This window comes from Saccopteryx leptura, chromosome 7 (genome assembly GCF_036850995.1).
Source record: "Saccopteryx leptura isolate mSacLep1 chromosome 7, mSacLep1_pri_phased_curated, whole genome shotgun sequence".
NCBI lineage: Eukaryota > Metazoa > Chordata > Mammalia > Chiroptera > Emballonuridae > Saccopteryx > Saccopteryx leptura.
This window is the reverse complement of record NC_089509.1, coordinates 44,530,109-44,557,949: the sequence shown is the minus strand read 5'-3', so window position 1 is coordinate 44,557,949 and position 27,841 is coordinate 44,530,109. Positions and strand designations below refer to the sequence as shown.

At 39.5% G+C, this 27,841-nt stretch overlaps 1 protein-coding gene across 1 annotated transcript in view; it reads left to right on the top strand.

Moving 5' to 3' along the window:
* Window positions 1-27,841, top strand: part of WDSUB1 (WD repeat, sterile alpha motif and U-box domain containing 1) — an 86,746-nt gene that overhangs the window by 48,134 nt on the left and 10,771 nt on the right. Inside the window, exon 11 of the mRNA XM_066346483.1 lies at window positions 3,809-3,949. Within this exon, the coding sequence (XP_066202580.1) occupies window positions 3,809-3,949 (141 nt within the window). The remainder of the gene's footprint in view (window positions 1-3,808; window positions 3,950-27,841) is intronic.

Genomic DNA, 27,841 nt, shown 5'->3' with positions numbered 1-27,841 from the left:
GTTCTATTCTTGGTCAGGACACAGAGGAGAAGTGACCATCTGCTTCTCTCCCCCTCCCTCTCTCCTCCTCCCCACCCTCTTCCCTCCTTCTCCCTTCCTCTCCCCTCCTCCTCCTCCCTCTCCCTCTCCCCCACCCCCTCCCTCCCTCCTTCCCCCTCTCCCCTCCCCCTCCCTCTCTTTCTCCCTCTCCCTCTCCCTCTCCTTCTCCCCCTCCCTCTCCCCCTCCCCCTTTCTCTCCCTCTCCCCTTCCCTCTCCCTCTCCCTCCCTCTCCCTCCCCTCCCCTCCACCTCCCCCTTCCTCTCCCCCTCCCTCTCCCCCTCCCCCTCCCCTCCGCCTCCCCCTCTGCCTCCCCCTTCCTCTCCCCCTCCCTCTCCCCCTCCCCCTCCCCTCTGCCTCCCCCTCCCCCTCCCCCTCCCCCTCCCCCTCCCTCTCCCCCTTCCTCTCCCTCTCCCCCTCCCCCTCCCTCTCCCTCTCCCTCTCCCTCTCCCTCTCCCTCTCCCTCTCCCTCTCCCTCTCTCCCTCCCCCTCCCCCTCCCTCTCCCTCTCCCTCTCCCTCTCCCCCTCCCTCTCCCTCTCCCTCTCCCTCTCCCCCTCCCTCTCCCTCTCCCTCTCCCCCTCTCCCTCTCCCTCTTCTCCTCCTGCAGCCAGTGGCTCTATTGGTTCCAGTGTCTTCCTGGGCACTGAGGATAGCTTGGTTGATCGAGATTGGCACCAGACAGAGGTTGCCGGGTGGATCCTGGTAGGGGTGCATGTGGGAGTCTGTCTCACTATCGCCCCTCCTCTCAATTAAAGAAATAAATAAAATAAAAATTATATCAAATGTTTTTTCAAGCTTGATATATCCACTGTCTTAACATCATCAGATGTTGAAAGTTTCAAGTTTCAATTTCTATAATACAGTACATCTTTATGTAGATTTTTACTTGTTGCCTAGCTACATGTGTTGTTAAGTAATAAAACATTTACCATTTTTTTCTTTATGTGTGATTAAAGTGAAACAGTCCCTTCAAATCTAATTTCTGTGGACTGACTTGCTATTGGAGTGGGCATAACCATTCCAGTTCAGCCACTGTTCTTAATAGCTAACCCCACTTTCCAGTGAGTACTTGTTGAGCATTTGGGGACTTCTTTCCTCAGGCCCATCAGATATCCTGTCGCTCCCTTCCACACAGATATCAACCTGAAGTATGGATGCTTTGTTGTCACCTACATACACTACTGCGGGGTTCATGACGACACCGTTCTACCTTGTTGTAAATCTCTGTGGATTTAATTTTGCTATCTAGTTGTCTATTTTTATGTGGGGATTCAGAGAAATTGCAAAGCTGTACTGTTCCTACCACCATCTTCTCTAAACCCTTTTGAAAATCCCTGCTGTATTAATAGCCATGTGTCTCTATTCTGATTACAGTTTTTAGGTTTATGTGCCTGTTTTCTCTTGATCAGTCAGAGGTTTGTTTTTGTGTGTGTGGCTTCTTTTTTAAATTAATTTTTAAAAACCCAAAGTATTTTAAAATATTTTTTCCTGAGAAACCCACTTTTGGTTCTGTTCTCTCTCGGGGCGGTGAAGAGGTGACTCAGTGAGCGGCCTGCTGGGCTGCGCTTGGAAGTTCCAGGCTGCAGCGCCTCCAGCTGCTGCTGGCGTTGCTGCTTCATCAGCGACCTGAGGAGTCAGAGTTGGGGAGAGTGAAGGATGCAACTAGACAAGTCTCTCCTCGGTCATGGAGACAGGGCTCTGCTGCAGGCTCGTCTCCCCTCCCCCACTTTGGTGCCCAGTTACCTCTGTTTCCTTGTAGCTTTTCAAAGTTTTGTCTTCTATTTTTGATGGTTATTTGTGTCTAGACTCCATCAATACTCAATTTCCAGGGATGGTCAAGTGTTGGGGAGGTACAATGGCTGCTGACCTATTTAACTTGTCACTTTATTAAGAACTAGATGCCTTTTTAGGGTTATAATATATACAGGCATACCTCATTTTATTGCACTTTGCTTAATGAGCTTCACGGATGTTGTGTTTTTTTACAAATTGAAGGCAAGACCTACTGTTGGCACAAAGACTATGGCTTGCTTTATTGTGGTTGTCTGGAACTGAACCCGCAACATCTTGAAGGTATGCCTGTATAGCCAGATATTGTACATTCCCTGTACTGACAGTTTACTAGTGTTCAGCTGATAAGGGTCCTTTCTTTCTGAACAATTGCATTTGATAACACTTACTCCCAACTTTCACTCACAAAAAGAGATGTAAGTGCTGTAGATTTGACTTGGTAACTGCTTCCCTTTTTCAAAATGACAAGGATAACACATAATTTAACCGTCTCTTATCTGAATAGGATTTTTTTCTTATTTTCAAAAAGGCTTTCTGTATTCGGTATTATAAATATTATAAATATTAGGAAATGTATAATACAGGGTGGGGCAAAAGTAGATTTACAGTTCATAGGAAAATAATACAATAATAATAACATAAGAATAAATTCAGTGTTTTGTGTACTTACAACTGTAAAACTGCTTTTACCCCATCCTATATTTTTGACAGAGTGGGAAATGTAATTTTCAGAATATTAAATGCTTCCCTATACTTCTTTTATTAGACATTGTGTTAGTATCCCTTTAAATGAGATGACTAGTGTCTAATGATAAATGTGTTGAGGTGCTTTTTAAAAACTGTTTAACAAATCTTCGATTGAGCTTCAGTGAATTCCATGGGAAAGTCAGAGGAAAGCAGTGAAGCCGTCCCTGAGAGGCAGGTGGCTTCTAGGCTGACCTGCCATACTTCCTTAGATATGGTCAAGGTGTCCAAATAGATGTAAACAATTTACGACATAGCAGGCAGCATGAGCTTCATGTTCGGATTGGTTCCTCTTTCCCCCTAAGCTGTGTGGGGCCAATTTGTGTTTGTGTCACAGCTGAAGAACCTTAAGCTCCTACCTCCTTCCTATCCACCCGCAACTCTTATGAAGGGATAGCTAGCAAACCAGCCCAAGAGGAAGACATTATCTTTTTATTTACCTGGAAACAAATCTGCCCTCTGACTAGAAGGAGACATTATCTCTAGTTTCCAAGTATGTTCGGAAACATCCTTGAAAAGGTATCAGACGTGTGTATAAACACCAAAAGACAGAAAGCTGATGTGGCGTTTTATGGGCACTATTGGGTGTTTTGAAATATATTTCCTTCTGCCTATGACACCCCATACACCTCCACCTAAGGTAGAACTGGCAGCTTGTTCGAAACATGTTAACAGCTAATAACATTAAACATTCTGAAATGAAAAAAATTAACAAATTTTAAAACTTAAGAAAAAATTAAAAATACAAATGAATGGAACTTGTGTATAGTCTTAGACAAACAGATGAACTTTATTTGTGATTGTGTTTCATATGAGAATTAGCAAATAATATATCCAATTTCATAAAGTTTAATAACAAAAGATGGAAGTTTTACCTTATTAAGCTGTGAACATCTTTAGAAATTATTTTAAGGAAATTTCTTGTCTATATAACAAGTAATAATGAGCCTTTTCTGATTTTGTGTATTAGTGTTCAGCAATCTAAAATTCTTGAGGAACTTTCAGAATCTAGGATTGTTTAGAGTAAACAATCTATTAGTTGCTGATTTATATTAACCACACAGTATTCTATACTACAAAAATTCGTGGAAGGATTCGTAAAGAAAACAGTTCGAAGTGGTGAACAGTCTGTCTGAAGATTTTTGCTTCTAGTAAATAAAATCATCCTCGATTTGCTAAAGATTTGAATAAAGGGTACCAGCAGTTCTCCAGTCCTAATAGTAATTTCTTTTTAGAATCTCTAGGGCTGCGTAGTAAGGTTCTGAGGAAAATCGAAGAGCTCCGGACAAAGGTGAAAACCCATTCTTCTGAAATTCCTGATGAATTTGTATGTCCAATCACTAGGGAGCTTATGCAGGATCCTGTCATTGCATCAGGTATGTGTGATGCTATTCTAAGTTTTGGGGCATAAAGTGTGCTAAATGAATAAATAATGTAGACAGTTTACAGAAATATGTTTAAATGTAGAAAATTTTCAAAATTCCTTTTATTTCTTGAAGTAGTTTTCTTTTAAAAAACTCATTAGAAGCCTAATGAATTTGTAGTAGAAAGTATTGGAAAGATGTGGAGAAAAGGGAACCCTGATGCTCTGTTGGTGGGAATGTAAATTAGTAAAAATAAAACCCATTAAATCTGAGATGAACTGTTACTGAACACTGTATATCTCTTAATAAATAAAATTGATGGAGTAGGTTTGGATAAGATGCAAGACAAAAGGAGTAAGTTTTTTACAAGCTTTACTTAAATTTCTGAAATGTATAGATACTGGAATATAAAGTTAAAATAATGTTTTTGTAGGGATAGACTGTTGAGATCTCTGATGTTTAGTTTATCTTTCATGAATTTAAACCTTAACAAAATAAGAACTTAAAGATTAAGTTGCATCATTCCACATTAATTTCAAAATTTTCCTCAGTAAACACAGATATATGCTTTAAGTAGTTGTAATCAGTGAGTCCATATTATATTGTTTTTAAATTTTTGTGTAAAACATTATTATATACATGTTTCTAAATATTGGCTTAGAATATTGACTTAATTTTCAGTTTTAATAATTTTATTCTATTGTAGCTATATGCTACATTTTGTTTGACTTCTAATATTTGGTATATGTATGAGTTTGCAAATAAATATGTATGAGTTTGGTATATGTGTGAGTTTGCAAATCTTTGTGTTGTAAATAGCATTGCACATCTCGGAACTCCCTTCGTTCTGCTGTTACTTTTACTTATGGTTATTTTCATGGCATGGGTGCTCCTAGCAGAATTAACTAATCAAAGAATTTTTTTATGAACATGAAAAAGGACAGTCTTGATAGTTTTTGTTAAATTTGTTATTAACAATTTGTTATTGTTTTCTGTGGGAAAAACATTTACAGTGTTACCAGAAATATATTTAAGTGTACTGTTTTTCCAGTTTTGTTATCATTAAATTTTATAACTATTGAGGTGAGTTTAATGGTTGTTTGGAATTGTATTCCTATATTGCAAGGGAGGCCATACATTCTTCTTTTTTTCCCCTAGTTTCTTTACATCATCATTTTTTTAAAAATTTAATTTATTGGGGTAACATTGGCTAATAACATTATGTAAGTTTCAAGTGTAAAGTTCTATAAGACATCATCTGTATATTGCATGTATGTTAGAGTCTAGTCTTCTTCCTTTTTTTTTTTTATAGAGACAGAGTCAGAGAGAGGGATAGACAGGGACAAACAGGCAGGAATGGAGAGATGAGAAGCATCAATCATTAGTTTTTCATTGCGCGTTGCGACACCTTAGTTGTTCATTGATTGCTTTCTCATATGTGCCTTGACTGCGGGCCTTCAGCAGACCGAGTAACCCCTTGCTCGAGCCAGGGACCTTGGGTCCAAGCTGGTGAGCTTTTGCTCAAACCAGATGAGCCCGCACTCAAGCTGGCGACCTTGGGGTCTCAAACCTGGGTCCTCTGCATCCCAGTCCGACGCTCTATCCACTGCGCCACCGCCTGGTCAGGCTAGAGTCAAGTCTTTGTCACTATATATCTGGCTCCCTTTACCCTCTTCATCCTCCTCCCACCCACTTTCCCTCCGATAACTGTCATACTGTTATCTGTGTCTATATGTTTTTGTTTTGTTTTGTTTGTTGCTTTCTGTTTTATATCCCACATATAAGCAATATTTCCTTTGACATATTGCACTTAGCATGAAACTCTCAATATCCATTCATTATTGTTTATAGCGGAGTAGTTTTCCATTGTGTGTGTGTGTGTGTGTGTTTGTGATGTCTTCTTTATCCAACCATCTTAGGACACTTAAATTGTTTCTATGACTTGGTTATTATGAATAATGCTGCAGTGTATGTAGGGACACATATATCTTTCATGTATAAGTGTTTTCAAATTTGGGGAGGTAAATACCCAGAAGAGGGATTGCTGGGTCATATGGTGATATTTCTATTTTCAGTTTTTTGAGGAGCCTCCATACTGTTTTGTATAGAGGCTGCACCAATTTACATACCCACCAGTAGTGTACATACAAGGGTTCTCTTTTCTCCACATCCTCTCCAACACTTATTATTTCTTGTCTTATTGATAATAGCCATTGTAACAGGTGTTAGATGGTATATCATTGTGGTTTGCATTTACCTTATAGCTAGTGAGGTTGAGCATCTTTTCATATATCTGTTGGCCATCTGTATGTCTTGGAAAAAATACCTGTTCAGGTCATCTGACCATTTTTTAAATTTGATTGTTTGGTTTTATTGTTGAGTTGTATGAGTTCTTTGTATATTTTGGAGATATTGTTTGCAAATGTATTCCCCTATTTCATTGTTTGCCCTTTCGTTTTGTTGATGGTTTCTTTTGCTGTGCAGAAGCTTTAATTAAAAAAAATTTTTTTTCAGAAGCTTTTCTTTTTCCCTCTCTGGGTAGCTCAGTTGGGTAGAGCATCATCCTGATATGCCAAGGTTGTGGGTTCAATCCCTGGTCAGGGCACACATAAAAATCAACCAATAAATGCATTAAAATGTGGAACAACAGAAACTTTTATTTTGATGTAGTTCCATTTATTTATTTTTGCTTTTATTTCCCTTGTTCAGGGTCAAATTGACAAAAACCCCTCTGAGACCAAGGTTCATAGGTTTAGTGTCTATGTTTTCTGCTATGTATTTTATTGTTTCAGGTATTATAATTAAGTTCTTTAATCCATTTTGAGTTAATTTTTGTGTATGATGTCAGATAGCATTCTAGTTTCATTCTTTTGTTTGTGGCTTTCCAATTTTTCCACCACCATATACCAAGGAGCTTTCCTTTCTCTATTGTGTGTTTTTGGTTCCTTTGTTGAAAATTAGTTATGGGTATATGTGTGGGTTTATTTCTGGGCTCTCAATTCTGTTTCAGTTATCTGTGTGTCTGTTTTCCTGCCAATACCATACTATTTTGATTACTATAGCTTTGTAGTATAATTTGAAGCCAGGAAATGTGGTACCTCCAGCTTTGTTTTTCTTTTCCTCAGGATTTTTTTGGCTATTTGGGAGTCTTTGGGGTTTCATACAAATCTGATTTTAGTATGGCGGTGTTCTGATATCTTTTCCCTCTTTTTTTCACATTAACTGTCTTAGTTCTAGATTTTTGTTTTGTGGTTACCATGAAGTTTATGGGAAAAAAAAACAAGAAAAGTTTCATACATGCAATAGGCCTTTTTCTTCTGATTGCATATTATCTTCATGCCTGTGCAAGTTTAGTTCTTGTCTCCCACCCCTTTTATGTTTTTGTTGTCACAAATTATCCCTTTTGGTGCTGTGCATTTGTTTCCAAATTTCAGAAGCTATAGTCTTCTGTTAAAAAATGCTTTATTTGCTTTAATCTATATGTTATAATTAAGTATTTAATACCAATACCCTTTTCTGAGATAGGGTTGCAATTTCCTGATTTTCTGTTTTCTTACAGTTTTGTGTCCTTTTGTCATCTTGTTTCAGATAGAAAAACTGCTTTCAACATTTCTTGCAGTGCAGGTTTTGTGGTGATAAATTCCCTCACCTTTTGTTTGTCTGGAAAAGCCTGTATTTCTACTTAATGTCTAAAGGATATTTTTGCTGGATATATTATTCTTGGCTGGTGGTTTTTCTCTTTTAATGTTTTGAATATTTGGTTTCACTTTCTCCTAGCTTGTAAGGTTTCTGCTGAAAACTCTGATGATAATCTCATGGGGTTTCCTTTATAGGTTATAGTCTTCTTTCCCCCAGCTGCTTTGAGAATTCTTTCTTTGTTATTAATTTTTGATAGTTTTAATATAATGTGTCTTGAATAAGATGTTTTTGCATTGAGATAATTAGGTGTTCTGTTAACCTCTTAGCCTCTTGGATTTGAGGGTGCAGATCTTTTCATAGATTTGGGAAGTTCTTGATATTTGTTTGAATAGGATCTCTTGTTTCCTGCTCCCTTCTCCCAGTTCTGGAATACCCAATATTCTTATATTGCTCTAATAGAATCAGATAGTTCTTGTAGACATCTTTCTTTCTTTCCTTTCCTTTTCTTTTTTTTTAGGTGAGAGGAGGGGAAATAGTGAGGCAGACGCCCACATGTGCCCCAACCAGGATCTGCCCTGCAACCCCATCTGGGGCTGGTGCTTGAGTACTGAGCTATTTTTAGTGCTTGAGGCTAATAGGCTTCAATGGAGCTATCTTCAGCACCCGGGGCCACACTCAAACCAGTTGAGCCACTGGCTGCGGGAGGGGAAGAGGAATAGAAGGAGAGTGGTAGAAGTAGATGGTCACTTCTCTTCTGTGCTCTGACTAGGAATCGAACCTGGGATGTCCACATGCCAGGCTGATGCTCTATCCACTGAGCCACTGTCCAAGGCTGACTTCTTTCATTTAAAAAACATTTCAAGGCCCTGGCCGGTTGGCTCAGTGGTAGAGCATCAGCCTGGCGTGCAGGAGTCCCGGGTTCGATTCCCTGCTAGGGCACACAGGAGAAGCACCCATCTGCTTCTCCACTCCTCCCCTTCTCCTTCCTCTCTGTCTCTCTCTTCCCCTCCCGCAGCCAAGGCTCCATTGGAGCAAAGTTGGCCCGGGTGCTGAGGATGGCTCTGTAGCCTCTGCCTCAGGCGCTAGAATGGCCCTGGTTGCAACAGAGCAACGCCCCAGATGGGCAGAGCATCGCCCCCTGGTGGGCATGCTGGGTGGATCCTGGTCGGGCGCATGTGGGAGTCTGTCTGACTGCCTCCCCGTTTCCAATTTCAGAAAAATACAAAAATTAAAAAAAACCCATTTCAGTTCTTTCTCTTCTTCTTCCTGATTCATTTCTAGGTTTCTATTTTCAAGAGTACTAGTTCTTTCTTGAGATCCCTAGCTCTCAAATTCAAACTTCATCTCAGTTACTGAGGTCTTCAGCAACAAAATTTGTTTGGTTCTTTTATAGTTTCATTTCCTTTGGTAAAGTACCCCTTTTGTTTGTTGATTTTATTCCTGAGCTCATTGAATTACCTTTCTGAATTTTTTTGTAGCTCATTGAGTTTTTTAGAACAGCAATCTAGAATAGTCTGTCATTTAAATCACAGTCTTCCATATCTTTTAGTTTGTTTTCTGAAGACTTCATTTTCTTTCTGACCTACCTGTTACCTTGATTGTTCATGGTAGCTGATGAATTGAGGAGGTAGGTGTTCCTCTGTGTTCTGGGTCACCTTGGTTTCAGAACACCATGCCCATGTTGAGATGTGGTAGGTGATGTGGCTCCGGGCCTGTGAATTTTCAGCACTGTTTTGAAACAGGAAGCTGCCAGCTTCAGTGTACTGTCAGGTGTCCCAGCTGCCTCTGCCGGGTTCTGTGTGATGGGCTGGAGGAGGTGGGTCCATGCATCTGGAACTGTGTTTTTTCCACTGAGTTCAGCTGAAGTGTGCCCTGGCCGACTGCTGCTTTCCCCCCTCGTGGCCTCCACTGCTACTGTGTTAGCTCTAGCCACGTGGGCGGCCAGAGGTTGAGGAGAGAGCTGATTTCTTCATCTGCAGGTTTGTTTTTTTACTCTGCTGCTGGTGACTGTCCCACTGTAGCCGCCACTCCTCTGAACTGCATCTTTGTTCCTGTTATTCAGCCCAGCTGCAATGTGTACCAGCCACTCAAGCCAGAAAGTTGCCTCTGTCCATCCTGTCCTGGCTGCGCTACCAAGTGAATGCTGCAATCCCACCCTCCACGGCTGCCATGTCAGTCAGGGCCGCTGCACGCCCTGGGCTGTCCGTGGCTCCCATCTCTGTCATTCCCCTGTTCTCCCTCCTGTGCTTGCTCAGCCGTGTCCACCTTCAGATGTATCAATGCTCAGATCTATCGGGTGTGTTTCTGTGCTGATCAGAAAATCCTGTGTTAAATGACTAGTTTTCTGACTTGTAACTTTAAGGGGAGTTACGAGGAGATCTTCTCATGCTGCCATGCTGCTGATTCACTCCAATAAATATTTTAGGCCCTGGCCGGTTGGCTCAGCGGTAGAGCGTCGGCCTGGCGTGCGGGGGACCTGGGTTCCATTCCCGGCCAGGGCACATAGGAGAGGCGCCCATTTGCTTCTCCACCCCCACCCCCTCCTTCCTCTCTGTCTCTCTCTTCCCCTCCCGCAGCCAAGGCTCCATTGGAGCAAAGATGGCCCGGGCGCTGGGGATGGCTCCTTGGCCTCTGCCCCAGGCGCTAGAGTGGCTCTGGTCGCGGCAGAGCGACGCCCGGGAGGGGCAGAGCGTCGCCCCTGGTGGGCGTGCCGGGTGAATCCTGGTCGGGCGCATGCGGGAGTCTGTCTGACTGTCTCTCCCCGTTTCCAGCTTCAGAAAGAAAAAAAAATTTTTTATATGGCAGTTTACCATTTAAATATGCTTGGGTATAAACTATTTATTCATCTTCTTTATCTGAGGGACTTAAATACCAACTTTATATTATGTCCACATTATTAAGGGGTCTAATTATGTAGAATCCTACCTTGTTAGTATCGTTTTAATATATTTGTCTCTAGTTGCTCTGCACTTTTGTAGGCAGAAGCATGTTTCATTTATTCAACTGTAGACATTGTCTTCCAGTTTAAAAAAATGCTTAACTCTTATATTTGGAATTTTATATTTGCTTTGAGATATGATTGAACCAAGAACATACATTTTTTTAAGGTATCTTCTTTTAATTGTAAAATAATATATTCTCACTGTATAAAAAATTTTCAAACAATACAGAGGTATTTAAAGTGAATCATCTCATTGATCTGGTCTTAAGGTGAGAACTAACACCAGTTTTGTACATAATTCTATATATTTTACTCTGTTTATTCTTAAATATCACATTTTTAATACCAATTGAATGAAGATATTTTTATAAAACTGGGCTCATACACTTCATACTGTTTTGTGTCATGACTCTTTCTTTTTAGTTTTGGTGAAATCTCCGTGGACATTTTTCTGTTCCTATGTATGTAGTCATCCCTAAATGCTATTTTCATTTTTCTTAATTTAGTTCCCAGTGCAAGAAGAAGGCATCATGTTATCTAACTTTATCCTTTTTTTTAAAAGAAATTTCTGATTGTAACAGTAGTACACATTTATTAAAAAATTTTAAACTTCACAGAAATATACTTTATTCATTTTAAGGGCTGCCTAATATTAAAAAATGCCTGTGACCTATAATTTATTTCATTTCCTGTTTGATGTTTTGTTATTATAAACAGCAGCAGTACACATTTTGTATAAATTTACCTTTACAGTTTTTTTGTTTATTTGTTTTTTGGGTTTTTTTTTTTGTATTTTTCTGAAGTTGGAAATGGGGAGGCAGTCAGACAGACTCCCACATGCGCCCGACCGGGATCCACCCGGCACGCCCACCAGGGGGCGATGCTCTGCCCATCTGGGGCGTCGCTCTGTTGCAACCAGAGCCATTCTAGTGCCTGAGGCAGAGGCCAAGGAGCCATCCTCAGTGCCTGGGCCAACTTTGCTCCAATGGAGCGTTGGCTGCGGGAGGAGAAGAGAGAGACAGAGAGGAAGGAGAGGGGGAGGGGTGGAGAAGCAGATGGGCGCCTCTCCTGTGAGCCCTGGCCAGGAATCAAACCTGGGACTCCTGCACGCCAGGCTGACGCTCTACCACTGAGCCAACTGGCCAGGGCCTTACCTTTACAGTTGTAAAGTGAATGTTTCTGTAGAGTAGATAACCTAAAGATAAAATTATCTAAAGGATACTGACAGATAATCCTCTCAACAATGTATGGGGGCTCTATTTCCAACATCTGTTTCTGTACTGGATATTAGCAATCTTTTACTTTTAATTTATTATGTGGAAAGTAATTTGTATTTCTTGTATAAATTGAGTTTGAACACTTTTTACCACTTATATTTTTCTTATGTGGTTTTCGTTTTCATGAGCACTTAATCTGAGTTCCTTTATTTTTAGTTATTATTTAATAAGAAATATACTTGCAGGAGGCAGAATGGCCTAATATTTGAGTACATGCACTGAAGAACCAGATGTCTGGGTCTGAGTCTGTTTCCTTACTTATTAAATGAGGCACCAGTGGGAAGCTGTGTAACCTCTCTGTGTCTGATTTTTCTCATGTACAAAATGGGATATTAGCACTTACCTCATGGGATTCTTGTAAAGTTCAAATAAATTAATCTGTGTTAGGTCCTTAAAGAGCACCTGTCCCTAGCCTGACCTGTGGTGGCCCAGTGGATAAAGCGTTGACCTGGAATGCTGAGGTCACTGATTCCAAACCCTGGGCTTGCCCGGTCAAGGCACATACGAGAAGCAACTATGAGTTGATACTTCTTGCTCCTCCCCTCTTCTCTCTCTCTCTCTTTCCTCTCTCTAAAATCAATAAAATCTCTTTTTTTAAAAAGAGCACCCATCCCTAATGAGCACTCAGTAAATGTTGGCTATTTTTATTTCAGGCTGTGAGATGTCTGACTAAAGCAATAGCTATATGTTTTTGCCTTTGGTTTATCAGGACCTTTTTGTAAAACTGAAATAAACTCAGATTATGGTAAGCAAAAATGGCAATTAATTAATTTATTAAAAATTATAGTAATGAGCCTGACCAGGTGGTTGCTCAGTGGCGTTGGGCCAGGACGTGGAAGACCCAGGTTTGAAACCCTGAGGTTGCCAGCTTGAGTGTGGGCTCATCTGATTTGAGCAAGGCTCACCAGCTTGAGCCCAAGGTCGCTGGCTCAAGCAAAGGCTCACTCAGTATGCTATAGCCCCCCGGTGAAGGCACATATGAGAAAGTAATCAATGGACAACTAAGGTGCTACAGGAAAGAATTGATACTTCTCATCTCTCTCCCTTCCTGTCTGTCTGTCCCTGTCTGTCCCTCTCTCTGACATCTCTGTCTCTGTTACACACGAAAAAAAACTATACTAATGAGTCTCAGGAAAAACTGTCACCAGAGAATTGAGTACAGTCAGGGTTCTGTTTCTCTCAAAAGCTTCTGAATATTTACCTTCTGTGTTATTCAGTGTACCTTTTTTGCAAGTGGTAGAAAAGCATGACCACAATAGGTTCTAAAATTTACATATTACATTTCACCCACCAGAGAGAGACCAATCTGATGTTTCTTTCCAGTGCCAGTTCCAAATAATCCCAGATAAAGGACTCATTGGCCTAACCTAAGCCAGGAGCCTACCTACCCCAGTGGGAGTCCCAACAGGGATGAGGTATAGTACTATGATCTCCCCAACTGTGGAGTGTAGGATTGATTGTATATCAATGCGGTAACATCATAAGGAAGATAGTGGTGGAAAAGACAGGTTACAGAAAGGGATACTGACCTAGCAATAAGTATCCACCACACAGATATTTCCATGTCTTCAATTTCTAATATATACTCTCAGTTTACAGTTCTTTTTTACCCAAAGATTGTTAGGAAACCCATTCAAAGTTTGCAAGCTGTTTAATTAGTTTTAAGGAGAGGGGTGTCTAGTTTTGGTGCATGCGGTTAAAGAATATGAAAGAATATTAAAGAATAGGAGTGAGAAATTTTCCTTGTGTATTTGTTCATGGTTAATTTTTGTGAAGTTTCTATGAGCACCTAAAAGAAAATATCTCTTTGGTTGCAAAATTACTTTTTGCAACATTATTGATATAATATATCAACATATAGAGAGAAGAAGATATCAAAATATTGTCTAATTCAAATCTTCTGAAACATTACTATTAAGTAGAACTTTTTGTAATGAGGGATGTGTTGTCCAGCACAGTAGCAATTAGTCACATGTGGCTTTGAGTACTTGAAATCTGGCTAATGTGACTAAGGATGTGAAGTTTATACTTTGTTATTGATTTAAATTCAAATAGCCACATGGGGGCTCTATATTGAACAATACAGCTCTATCATTTAACTTTTTGAGGATAAAGTTTATTGAGATGCAATTCATACATAAAATTCCTTCATTTTAAGTGTATATTACGGTATGATGGGTTCTTCTAAAGTATATGCTGTGGATCCACACAATCAAGATATAAATGTTCATCATCCCAGAAAGTGCTCTCCTGTCCTTTGTAGCCAGTTCTCCTCTACCCTTGGCCTTATGAAATCAGTCTGCTTTTTGGTACTATCAATATGATTACATATGATATGAATTAAATCATTCATGTGTTTGGCTTTTTTTGCTCAGCAGAATGTTTTGGATTCATTTATCTTGTTACATGTATCAATAATTCTTTTAAGTTGATGAGTAGTGTTCCATTGTGTGGATATATCTTAATATGTTTATCCATTAATCTGTTAACAGACATTCAGGTCTTTGCCACTTTTTGGCTGTTCTGAATGAAGCTACTATAATGTTCAATTACATATCCTTTCTCTGGACATGTTTCATTTCTCTTGGTTATATATTTAGGAGTGGAATTTCTGTGTTGTATAATAAGGGAATGTTTAAAGAAACTGCTAAACTTTTTCTCAAAGTGGTTGTACCATTTAAGTTCCCAACTGAAAATTCTAATTTTCCTCATCCTATCTTTTGTAACACTTGGTATTGTTCATCTTAATTTTTACCATTCTAGTGGGTATGAAGTGGTATCTCATTGTACTTGGTAATTTGTGTTTTTCTGATTGCTAATAAGGTTGAGCATCTTTTCATGAGCTTAGTATACATTCACACCTTTTGTAAAGCGGCACTTCAGATATTTTTCCCATTTTGTGTTGGGTTGTTTGTCTTACTGGATCATAAGAATTCTTTAAAATTCTAAGTACAAATTTTTTGTCAGATATATGGATTGCATATACAGGTATACCTCAGAGATGTTGCAGGTTCAGTTCTGGACCACTGCAATAAAGTGAGTCATAATCTTTTTTGCTAGTAAAGGTCTTGCCTTTAATTTGTAAAACATGCAAAATCAGTGAAATGCAGTTAAGTAAAAGCACAGTGCCTGACCAGGTGGTGGCGCAGTAGATATAGCATTGGACTGGGATGCAGAGGACTCAGGTTCGAGACCCCAAGGTTGCTGGCTTGAGCACAGGCTCACCAGCTTGAGCGTGGGATCATAGATGTGACCCCATAGTCACTGGCTTGAGCCCATAGGGTGTTGACTTGAGTCCAATGTCACTGGCTTGAGGAAAGAGTCATTGTCTCTGCTGTAGCCCCCTGGTCAAGACACATATGAGAAAGCAAGCAATGAACAACTAAGGAATCGCAACGAAAAATTAATGCTTCTCATCTCTCACCCTTCCTGTCTGTCCCTATCTGTTCTTCTCTCTGTCTTTTCTCTGTCTCTGTCACACACAAAAAAGAGCAAAATGCAGTAAAGTGAGATATACCTATATTTTCTTCTAGTCTAGTTTGCCTCATTTTGTCTTTTAAAAAATAAATTTTCATGTTACACTTAAGATACAACATTAGTGTACAACATAGTGATTAGGCATTTATATACCTTACGAAGTGATCACTTCAATAAGTCTAGTACCCACTTGACACCATACATAGTTATTACAGTACTATTGGCTATGTTCCCTAAGTTGTATTTTGTATCCTCCTGGCTACTATTATAACTGGCAATTTGTACTTAATCCTGTCACTTTTTCCAACCCCACCCCAGTCTGGCAACCATCAGTTTCTTTTCTGTATCTTGAATTTGTTTCTGTTTTATTTGTTTTTTTTTTTTAATTTATTTATTAAATTTAATGCAGTGACATTGATAAATCAGGGTACATATGTTGAGATAAAACATCTCTAGATTATTTTGACATTTGATTGTGCTGTATACCCCTCCCCCAAAGTTAAATTGTCTTCTGTCACCTTCTATCTGGTTTTCTTTGTGCCCCTCCCCTCCCCCAACCCCTCTCTCCTTCTTCACCCCATCCCCCCTCCCCCCAACCCCCACCCCCCACCCCTGTTGCCATCACATTCTTGTTCATGTCTCTGAGTCTCATTTTTATGTCCCTTCTATGTATGGATTCATGTAGTTCTTAGTTTTTTTTCTGATTTACTTATTTCACTCTGTATAATGTTATCAAGGTCCATCCATGTTATTGTAAAGGATCCGATGTCATCATTTCTTATGGCTGAGTAGTATTCCATAGTATATATGTACCAAAGCTTTTTAATCCACTCGTCCTCTGATGGACACTTGGGCTGTTTCCAGATCTTCGCTATTGTGAACAATGCTGCCACAAACATGGGGGTGCATTTCTCCTTTTCGAGCCGTTCTATGGTGTCCTTGGGATATATTCCTAAAAGTGGGATAGCTGGGTCAACAGGCAGTTCGATTTTCAGTTTTTTGAGGAATCTCCATACTGTTTTCCACAGTGGCTGCACCAGTCTGCATTCCCACCAGCACTGCAGGAGGGTTCCCTTTTCTCCACATCCTCGCCAGCACTTATTCTGTGTTGTTTTGTTGATGAGCGCCATTCTGACTGGTGTGAGGTGATATCTCATTGTGGTTTTAATTTGCATTTCTCTAATGATTAGTGATGTTGAGCATTTTTTCATATGCCTGTTGGCCATCTGTATGTCCTCTTTGGAGAAGTGTCTATTCATCTCTTTTGCCCATTTTTGGATTGGATTGTTTGTCTTCCTGGTGTTGAGATTTACGAGTTCTTTATAAATTTTGGTTATTAACCCCTTATCAGAACGTATTGTCAAATATGTTCTCCCATTGTGTAGTTTGTCTTTTTATTCTGTTCTTGTTGTCTTTAGCTGTGGAAAAGCTTTTTAGTTTGATATAGTCCCATTTGTTTATCCTGTCTTTTATTTCACTTCTCCATGGAGATAAATCATCAAATATATTGCTCCGAGAGATGTCGGATAGCTTACTGCCTATGTTTTCTTCTAAGATGCTTATGGTTTCACGGCCTACATTTAAGTCTTTTATCCATTTTGAGTTTATTTTTGTGAGTGGTGTAAGCTGGTGATCCAGTTTCATTTTTTTGCAGGTAGCTGTCCAATTTTCCCAACACCATTTGTTAAAGAGGCTGTCTTTACTCCATTGTATTTCCTTGCCTCCTTTGTCAAATATCAGTTGTCCATAGAACTGTGGGTTTACTTCTGGGTTCTCTGTTCTGTTCCATTGATCTATATGCCTGTTCTTATGCCAGTACCAGGCTGTTTTGAGTACAATGGCCTTGTAGTATAACTTGATATCAGGAAGTGTGATACCTCCCACTTTATTCTTCTTTTTTAAGATTGCTGAGGCTATTCGTGTTCTCTTTTGGTTCCATATAAATTTTTGGAATATGTGTTCTATATCTTTGAAGTATGTCATTGGTATTTTAATTGGTATTGCATTGAATTTATAGATTGCTTTGGGTAATATAGACATTTTAATGATGTTTATTCTTCCTAACCATGAGCACGGTATATGCTTCCACTTGTTTGTATCTTCCTTGATTTCTTTTATCAATGCTTTGTAATTTTCCGAGTACAAGTCTTCAGTCTCCTTGGTTAAGTTTATTCCTAGGTACTTTATTTTTTTGGTTGTAATTGTGAAGGGGATTGTTTCCTTAATTTCTCTTTCTGACTGTTCATTGTTGGTGTATAAAAATGCCTCTGATTTCTGAGTATTGATTTTATATCCTGCCACTTTGCTGAATTCATTTATCAGGTCCAGTAGCTTTTTGACTGAGACTTTAGGGTTTTCTATATACAATATCATATCATCTGCAAATAATGATAGTTTTACTTCTTCTTTTCCCACTTGAATTCCTTTTATTTCTTCTTCTTGTCTGATAGCTGTGGCTAGGACTTCCAGGACCATGTTAAATAAGAGTGGTGAAAGGGGGCACCCCTGCCTTGTTCCTGATCTTAAGGGTATTGCTTTTAATTTTTGCCCATTGAGTATGATGTTGGCTGTGGGTTTCTCATAGATGGCTTTTATCATGTTGAGGTATGTTCCCTGTATTCCCACTTTGCTGAGAGTTTTGATCATGAATGGGTGCTGGATTTTATCAAATGCTTTTTCTGCATCTATTGAAATTATCATATGGTTTTTCTACTTCTTTTTGTTTATGTGATGAATCACATTGATTGATTTACGAATGTTGTACCATCCTTGCCTCCCCAGAATAAATCCCACTTGATCATGGTGTATGATTTTTTCCATATATTGTTGGATCCGGTTTGCTAATATTTTGTTGAAGATTTTAGCATCTATATTCATCAGAGATATTGGCCTATAATTTTCTTTCTTTGTGTTGTCTTTACCTGGTTTTGGAATCAGAATTATGCTCGCCTCATAAAAGGAGCTTGGAAGTCTTCCTTCCTCTTGAATTTTTTGAAATAGTTTGAGAAGGATAGGAGTTAGTTCTTCTTTGAATATTTGGTAGAATTCTGTTGTGAAACCATCGGGCCCTGGACTTTTCTTTGTTGGGAGTTTTTTGATAACTGTTTCGATCTCCTTTGTTGTAATCGGTCTGTTTAGGTTTTCTGATTCTTCCAGATTGATTTTTGGAAGATTGTGTTTCAAGGAATTTGTCCATTTCATCTAGGTTGTCTAGTTTTTTGGCATACAGTTCTTCATAGTATTTTCTTATAATATTTTGTATTTCTGTTATGTCAGTTGTTATTTCTCCTCTCTCATTTCTAATTTTATTTATTTGAGTCCTCTCTCTTTTTCTTGGTGAGTCTAGTTAAAGGTTCATCAATCTTGTTTACCTTTTCAAAGAACCAGCTCCTAGTTTCATTGATCTTCTGTATTGTTTCTTTAGCCTCTATGTCATTTATTTCTGCTCTGATCTTTATTATTTCCTTCCTTCTACTACATTTGGGCTTTACTTGCTGTTCTTTTTCTAATTCTTTTAGATGCAGGGTTAAGTTGTTTATTTGAGCTTTTTCTAGCTTCTGAAAGTGTGCCTGTAGTGCTATGAACTTCCCTCTCAGCACTGCTTTCACTGTGTCCCATAAATTTTGAGTTGTTGTATGCTCATTGTCATTCGTTTCTAGGAATTTTTTTATTTCTTCTTTGATCTCATTCTTAATCCATTCATTATTTAACAACCTGCTATTTAGTTTCCATGTGTTTGAGAATTTTTGAGCTTTTCTGTTGTGATTCATTTCTAGTTTCATGCCGTTGTGATCGGAGAAAGTGCTTGATACAATTTCAGTCTTCTTAAATTTGTTGAAAGCACTTTTGTGCCTTAACATGTGGTCTATCCTAGAGAATGTACCATGAGCACTTGAAAAGAATGTATATTCTGCTGCTTTAGGGTGAAAGGTTCTGAAGATATCTATTAAATCGAGTTGATCTAGTGTTTCCAATAAGTCTGCTGTTTCTTTGTTAATTTTCTTTCTTGAGGATCTATCTAATGATGTTAGTGGGGTATTGAAATCCCCTACTATTATAGTATTGCTGTTGATCTCGCCCTTTAAATCCATCAAAGTCTGCTTTATATATTTAGGTGCTCCTATATTAGGTGCATAGATATTTATAATAGTTATATCTTCCTGTTGGATTACTCCCTTTATCATTATGTAGTGGCCTTCTTTATCTCTTACTATATCCTTTGTTTTAAAGTCCAATTTGTCTGATATAAGTATTGCTACCCCAGCTTTTTTTTCATTTCCGTTTGCATGAAACGTTTTTTTCCATCCTTTTACCTTCAATCTATGTGTGTCTTTTGTTCGAAGGTGTGTCTCTTATAGACAACATATGTATGGGTCCTGTTTTCTTATCCACGCAGCTACCCTATGTCTTTTGATTGGATCATTTAATCCATTTACATTTAAGGTTATTATTGATATGTAGTTGTTTATTGCCATTTTCTTCTTTAAAGGTGTATTCCTTTTTTTTTTTTTTTTTTTTGCTGTATTCTTTTCCCACTTTGATCTGTTTACACCAGGCCCCTTAATATTTCCTGCAGCATTGGTTTGGTGTAATGAATTCCTTGAGTTGTTTTTTGTCTGGGAAGCTTTTTATTTCTCCTTCGATTTTAAACGATAGCCTTGCTGGATAAAGTAGTCTTGGTTGTAGGTTCTTGTTCTGCATTACTTTGAATATTTCTTGCCATTCCCTTCTGGCCTCAAGTGTTTCTGTTGAGAAGTCAGATGTCATCCTTATGGGGGCTCCTTTGTAGGTGATAACTTTTTTTTCTCTTGCAGCTTTTAATATTTTCTCTTTATCACTTAGCTTTGGTATTTTAATTATGATGTGTCTTGGTGTAGGTTTCTTTGGGTTTCTCTTTAATTGAGTCCTCTGTGCTTCTTGGATTTGTGAGAGTTTCTCTTGCATTAATTTAGGGAAGTTTTCAGCTATGATATGATTGAACAAAGTCTCTATCCCTTGTTCTTTTTCTTCTTCTTCAGGAACCCCTATGATGCGGATGTTATTTCTCTTCATGTTGTCACAGAGCTCTCTAAGAGTTTCCTCTGACTTTTTGAGTCTTTTTTCTCTTTTCTTCTCTGCTTTCATGCCTTCATTCCAGTTGTCCTCTAACTTGCTGATTCGATCCTCTGCTCTATCTATCCTGTTTTTAATTCCTTCCATTGTGGTCTTTATTTCTGATATTGTATTTGTCATCTCCATCTGATTCTTTTTTATACTTGCTATTTCTTTATTTAGGTTTTCAAACTGCCCCTCCATTGTTGTTCTAAGATCCCTAAGCATCCTTACAATCATTATTTTGAACTCCGCATCTGGAAGTTTGATTATTTCCATATCACTCAGTTCATCTCTCGAAGGTGTCTCTTGTGGTTTCATTTGGATTGCACTCCTTTGTCTTCTCATCCTCTTTTTGTTTTGTTTTGTTTTATTTGTAGAGTTGGTTGAGTCTAGGCTTGGTGTTGTCTGCCTCCAGTTTTCAGTTGTGTTATTTCTAGGTCTTCTTGGGTTGGTATCAGCTGTTATCTGTAATCCACTTTAGGATTTGGGCAGCTTTGAAGTCTTGATTTGTTTGTTTTCTTAACAGGTGATAGTCTTGGTTACTGATCTCAGCAGGGGGCTTCCTTGAAACTGTATCTAGGAATGCAGTGGGTGTAACCTGAGACTCTGAAGGCCTCTTTAGCCAGCTAGACTCTCTGGGGGCAGGGTGTTTTCTCAGCTTCAGTAGGGGGAGGTGTAGCTCAGATCTCCATGGAGACCTGAGTTACTGCCCCTCTTCCCCACTTCTTGTTTTCAGCTGTGTCTTGTTGTGCTGATTGGAGCTGGAGAGATGTCCGGAGGTCTCTGATCCGGAAGCACTTCAGCTCTGTTTTGTGAAAGGTTCAGTCCCTCCCCCAGCTATGACCACCTCCAGCATGGATGAGTCAGCCCTTTTAGCTCGTCTCTTGCATTCCTTAGCCCCTCACAGTCTGTCCCTCTCCCTGTCCTCTCCACCTGGGAGATAAGCTGGTCCTTTCAACGCACCTCACTCCCTGGTCGCCAGGCAAGTGGCTGTGAGCAGTAGTTTCTGCTCCCCTCCCTCCGAGATCCTCTCTGGGCTCTCAGCCCCACCTTCCCCTCTGTTCAGGGGCTCCCTACCAGGATTTCTGTGATTTCCTCTTTGCTCCTTGGTTTTTGAGAGCCGTTCTTGCAGTTCAGAGTTGGTTTTTCATGCTGATTTTTCCTAAATTGATTTGTATTCCAGTTTGGTGGTGAGAGCTGGGCGTCTGTGCATCCGCCTACTCCGCTGCCATCTTTTTCTCCTGTTTTATTTGTTTATTTTGTGATTAAAACAAAACAAAAGTTACCGTTTGAACCATTTTTAGGTGTATTATAGTGTTAAAATATATGCATTATTGTGCAACAGATCTCTCGAACTTTTTAATCTTGCAAAATTGAGATTCTGTATCCACGGCACAGCTAGCTCTCCATTTCCTTCTGTCCCTAGCCTCTGGTTACGACAGTCTACTTTCCATGTCCATGATTTTGAAAACTTTAGATACTTCATATAAGTGAAATCATGCAATAGAAGTCTTTTTGTGACTGGCGTATTTCACTCAGCATAATGTTCCAAGATTCATCCAGTATTTGCATATGGCAAGAGTTTGTTCTTTTTAAGTATTCCATTGTATGTGTATACCACATTTTGTTTATCCATTCCTCCATCAGTGGACACTTGGGTGCTTCCATCTTTTGGCTGTTATAAATAGTGCTGCTATGAACATGGGTGTGCAGATATCTTTGAGATCCTGTCTTCAGTTCTTTTGGTTATATACTCAGGAGTGGAATTGCTGAGTCACACAATAATTCTATTTTAATTATAGGAACCACTATACTGTTTTTCATTGTGGCTGTACTATTTTATATTCGTTCCAACCTTACACAAGGAGTTCCAATTTTTCCACATCCTGACCAGCACTTGTTATTTTCTGTTTTCTTAGGGTGTGAGGTGATATCACATAATTTTTTTCACATTTATTTTAGTGAGAAGAGGGGAGGCAGAGACAGATTCCCACATTTGCCTCAACTGGGATTCACCTGGTAAGCTCATTAGGAGGCGGTGCTCTGCCCATCTAGGGTCATTGCTCCATTGCAACTGAAGCCATTTTTTAGTGCCTGAGGCAGAGGACATGGAGCCATCCTCAGCACTTGTGGCCAACTTGCTCAAGGCAATAGTGCCATGGCTGCGGGAGAAGAAGAGAGAGAGAGACAGAAGGGGAAGGGGTGGAGAAGCAGATGGGTGCTTCTCCTGTGTGCCCTGACTGGGAATCGAACCCTGTCCATCCACACGCCAGGCTGATACTCTACCACTGAGCCAATTGGCCAGGGCCAATATTTGCATTTTTTCTAAAGATTAGTGAGGTTGAGCACTTTTCATATGCTATGTCCTTTTTTAAAATCAGGTTGCTTATTTTTGTTGTTGAGTCCTTTCTCCTTCCTCCCTCCTATTTTTTATTCCACTGGACAAGGATTCTAGTACAATGTTGAAAAGAAGTGGTAAGAGTAGACATTCTTACTTTAACCTGCTCTTAGGGGGGGGAAACATAAGTCTTTCATCATTAAGGATGATGTTAGCTGCCCTCTGTCAAGGTAAAGAAGTTCCCTTCTATCCCAAGTTGCTGAGAATTTTAAAAATGCTTATCCATTAAAATAATGGTTTTCTCCTTTATTCTATAATATGATAGATAACTATTACTTTTCTGTTGCTGCCCTAACAAATCACCACAAAATTAGTGGCTTAGAACAAAATTTCTGTAGGTCAGAAGTTCAATATGATCTCACAGGCTAAGTGCAAGGTGTTGTATATATAACATAAGACACAAACAACAATGTGGTGTAGCCAGAGGGATAGGGTGTTGTTGGGGGGTAGGTGGTGGTCAACAAAAGAGGGGAAATGGGGATGGAAAGAGACTTCTTGGGGCAATGAGCACATGATGCAGTGTGCAGGTGATGTTTTGTTGAGTTGTACACTTGAAACCTGTATGATTTTGTGAACCAGTGTTACCCCAATAAATTCAGTTACAAAAAGCAAGGTGTTGGCAGGTTTAGTTCCTTTCTGGAGGCTCTAGGGGAGAATCTATATCCTGCTCATGTAGGTTGTTGGTAGAATTCATTTCCCTATGATTGTATAAGTTAGGCCTGTTTTTGTTTTTTTGTTTTATTGCGGGCTGTACGCTGAGGGCTGTTCTCAACCCTGGTAGACAAAATGAAGGCTTCCCAAAGAGGTCTATGTCCTAGTCCCCATAGCCTGTGAATGTTCTCTTACATGGTGAAAAGGGCTTTGCAGATGTGATTAAGGATCTGTAGATGGGGAGATCCTCCTGTATTATCTGGGTGGACCATGTAATCACAGAGATCCTTACAAGTTAAAGAGGGAGAATCAAGCCAGACCAGGTGGTGGTGCAGTGGATAGAGCATCGGACTGGGATGCAAAGGACCCAGGTTCGAAATCCGAAGGTCACTGGCTTGAGCCCAAAGGTCGCTGGCTTGAGCGTGGGGTCACTGGCTTGAGTGTGGGATCACAGACATGACCCATGGTCACTGGCTTGAGCCCAAAGGTCGCTGGCTTGAGCAAGGGGTCACTGGCTCTGCTGCAGCCCCCGGTCAAGGCACATATGAGAAAGCAATCGATGAACAATTAAGGAGACTAAGGAGCCGCAATGAAGAATTGATGCTTCTCATCGCTCTCTCTTCCTGTCTGTCCTTCTCTCTCTCTCTCTCTGTCTCTGTCACAAAAAAAAAGAAAAAAAGGGAGTCAAAGTCATAGAGATGTGACAACAGAGAAAGATTGGAGTGATGCAGGACTGTGAGAAAAGGAGTTCAGGCAGCCTCTAGAACAGGGGTCCCCAAACTACGGCCCGCAGGCCACATGCGGCCCCCTAAGGCCATTTACCGGCCCCCGCTGCACTTCTGGAAGGGGCACCTCTTTCACTGGTGGTCAGTGAGAGGAGCATAGTTCCCATTGAAATACTGGTCAGTTTGTTGATTTAAATTTACTTGTTCTTTATTTTAAATATTGTATTTGTTCCTGTTTTGTTTTTTTACTTTAAAATAAGATATGTGCAGTGTGCATAGGGATTTGTTCATAGTTTTTTTTATAGTCTGGCCCTCCAACGGTCTGAGGGATAGTGAACTGGCCCCCTGTGTAAAAAGTTTGGGGACCCCTGCTCTAGAAGCTAATCAAGGCAAGGAAACAGATACTCCCCTAGAGCCTTCAGAAGGAATGCCACCCTCCCAACACCTTGATTTCAGTCCATGAAACTGATTTCATTGTTCTGATCTGCAGAACTGTAAGATAATAAATTGTGTTGTTTTAAGTGACTAAGTTTGGGGTCATTTCATACAGATGCAGTAGGAAGCCTGTACACTGGCTTCTAGAGGCTGTTACAGTTTTGCCCTGTGGCCTTTTTTCTCCATCTCTCAAACCCAGAAATGGTGGGTTGTGTCTCTGCATTACATTGCATCTCTGACCCACTTTCTTACCTTCCTCTTCTGCTTTTAGGAAATCATGAGATTAGATTGGGCTACTCTGGATAATCTAGGATAATTTCCTATCTTAAAATCAGCTAATTAGTGACCTTAATTCCCTTCTGCCATGCAGTATATTCACAGGTTCCAGGATTAGGATGTGGACATCTTTGTAAGGCCATCACTCTGCCTGCCACAAATACATTCACTGATTTATTAAAAGAGATGTTATATATGTACATACAGTGAACATGGATGCACAAGTATCTGCTCAAGGCCATGCTTCCCGTCCTCTGGTGTGTTCCCAGAGGGGGATTTGTTAGGGCACACATACTTTCTGTATTTGATTGTGAGGCCTCGCTGTGCCGTTTTCCACAGGGCGGCACCAGTGTACAGCACCACTGCAGCGCATGAAGGCTTTCGATTTTCATACATTCTCACCAATCCCTGTCATTTTTTTATGATAGTTTTTTAAAATGGGTATGAGGTGGTATCTCATTATGGTTATGATTTGCATTTTCCCAATGATTAGTATGTTGAGCATATTATCCTGTGCTTATTGGCCATTTTGTAAATCTTATTTGGAGGAATACCTTCTGAAGTCTTTTGCTCATTTTTCAAGTCTGTTTTTCTTTGTTATGTAATTCTTTATATATTGTGGCTATCAATCCCTTACCAGATATATGACTTGCAAGTATATCTCCCTTCCCATGGGTTGCCTTTTCACTGTTAAAATTTTTGTTATGAAATAAAAGATTTTAATTTTGAAGTCACTTTTTTTCTTTTACTGCCTGTACTTTTGGTGTCCTATTCAAGAAATTACCAAACCCAATGCCATGAAACATTCCCCCTTTGTTTTCTTCTAAGAATTTTATTGTTTTAATTCTTAAATTTAGGTCTTTGATCCATTCTGAGTTAAGTTTTGTATATGGTCCACCTTCATTTTTTTGTATATAGACACCCAGTTTTCCGCATTTGTTAAAGAGTGTTCTTTCTCTGTTGAATGGTCTTGGCACCCTGTTGAGAACATTGGATTACATGTTTTGAGGGTTTATTTCTAGACTCTCTATTGGTCTACGTGTCTGTCTTTATGCCAGTGCTACACCATTTTGATTACTTTCAATTTGTAGTAACTTTTGAAATCAGGAAATGTAAGTCTTACAACTTTGTTTTCTTTTTTCAAGATTGTTTTGGCTATTGAGGATCTCTTGTGAATTCATCCGAGTTTTAGGATGGATTTTTCTATTTCTGCCAAAAAGTCACTGGGATTTTGATAAGGATTGCAACAGTGGTGGGATTCAGCCAGTTTGCACCAGTTTGGCAGAACTGATACCTACCTTTTTGTTGAGTTCATTGAACCAGTTGTTAAAATGGCACTTGTAATCATGGTTCTCTCTATAGTGGGCGCCTGGGCAGCCCCCTACTGTGGAAATGGCAAATTTACATGCCTTATTCTTTTTTAATGTTCATCTGCGCAACATTATATTTTAAGTGCCCCTAGTAATCTTCATTCCTTCCATAGGTGAAAAACATTCAAGTGAGGACGCCAATCGAGAAGCAATATGGAAGTATCTTAAATAACAGTTTTATTGTTTTTTTATCAGTTATTATTTAATATTTTTATTATTTTAAAACTCATAACCTAGTTTTGTGTACCTTTTTTATTCTTAAGTATTAAATGCATAAAATAATAAACTACCTTTTGTTATATCTTTTTTTATACTTAAAATGGTCATTAGGGCCGAGAACCGGTTGTTAAATTATTTGAATCCCACCACTGGAGTGCAATGACTGTCATTGCTTTGGATAGCATGGGAATTTTAACTGTTGCCTTCCAGTGTGAACATAGGATCTCTTCATTTGTGCTTTTAATTTCTTTTTTTTTTTTTTTTTGTATTCTTCTGAAGCTGGAAACGGGGAGGCAGACAGACTCCCGCATGTGCCCGACCGGGATCCACCCGGCACACCCACCAGGGGGTGATGCTCTGCCCATCCAGGGCGTCACTCTGTCGCAACCAGAGCCAGTCTAGCACCTGAGGCAGAGGCCATGGAGCCATCCTCAGTGCCCGGGCCATCTTTGCTCCAATGGAGCCTTGGCTGCGGGAGGGGAAGAGAGAGACAGAGAGGAAGGAGAGGGGGAGGGGTGGAGAAGCAGATGGGCGCTTCTCCTATGTGCCCTGGCCGGGAATCGAACCCGGGACTTCCGCACGCCAGGCCGACGCTCTACCACTGAGCCAACCGGCCAGGGCCTGTGCTTTTAATTTCTTGAAGTTTATTTATCTATTTATTAATGGAATTTTCTTTATTCCTTCTAGAACCACATGTCATTTTTGTATGTTGATTTTGTATCCTGCAACTTTGTTGAATTTATTAGAAAGTTTTTCTTGTGGAACCTTTAGTGTTTGTATTATCCTCTTTACATGTGCTGGTTTCAATGTGGTAATATTTGCAGTATTTTTGTGTCTGTGTTCATAAGGGATACTGGCTATAGTTTGCTTGCAGTGTCTGTCTGTTATGGTATGAAGGTAATCCTGGCCCCATAAAATGACTTGGTAAGTGCCTCCTTTCCTTCATATCTTCAGTTTGTATAGTATTGCTATTGTTTCCTTAAATGTTTGATAGGACTTATCCATGAAGCCAACATGATGTGGAGTTTTCTTTGTAGGAGAGTTTTTAAACACAGGTTGTTATGAATTCAAATCAAGCTTTTAATAGGTTCATCAGATAGAATTGTGAATGTTCTCTCTTGGAGGTTTGCATTCTTTATCATCTTAAGAATATTCTTATTGGCATCATTTAATGCATTTTGTCTCATTGGTTTTAATCTTGGCTCTTTTTGTTTATAACTACATGGTTTTTTTCTATTTCTAAAATAAATTGTAAGTACATATCTTGAATTTTTACTTAATGAACAATCTTTCACCAAGGTAATCAATAGCCTGACTTTTAACATTATAAACTTTGATTCAACTTAAAGTATATCTCTTTTGAGTCTAACTTCTTTTATTATGCACCACGTTTGAGTAATTT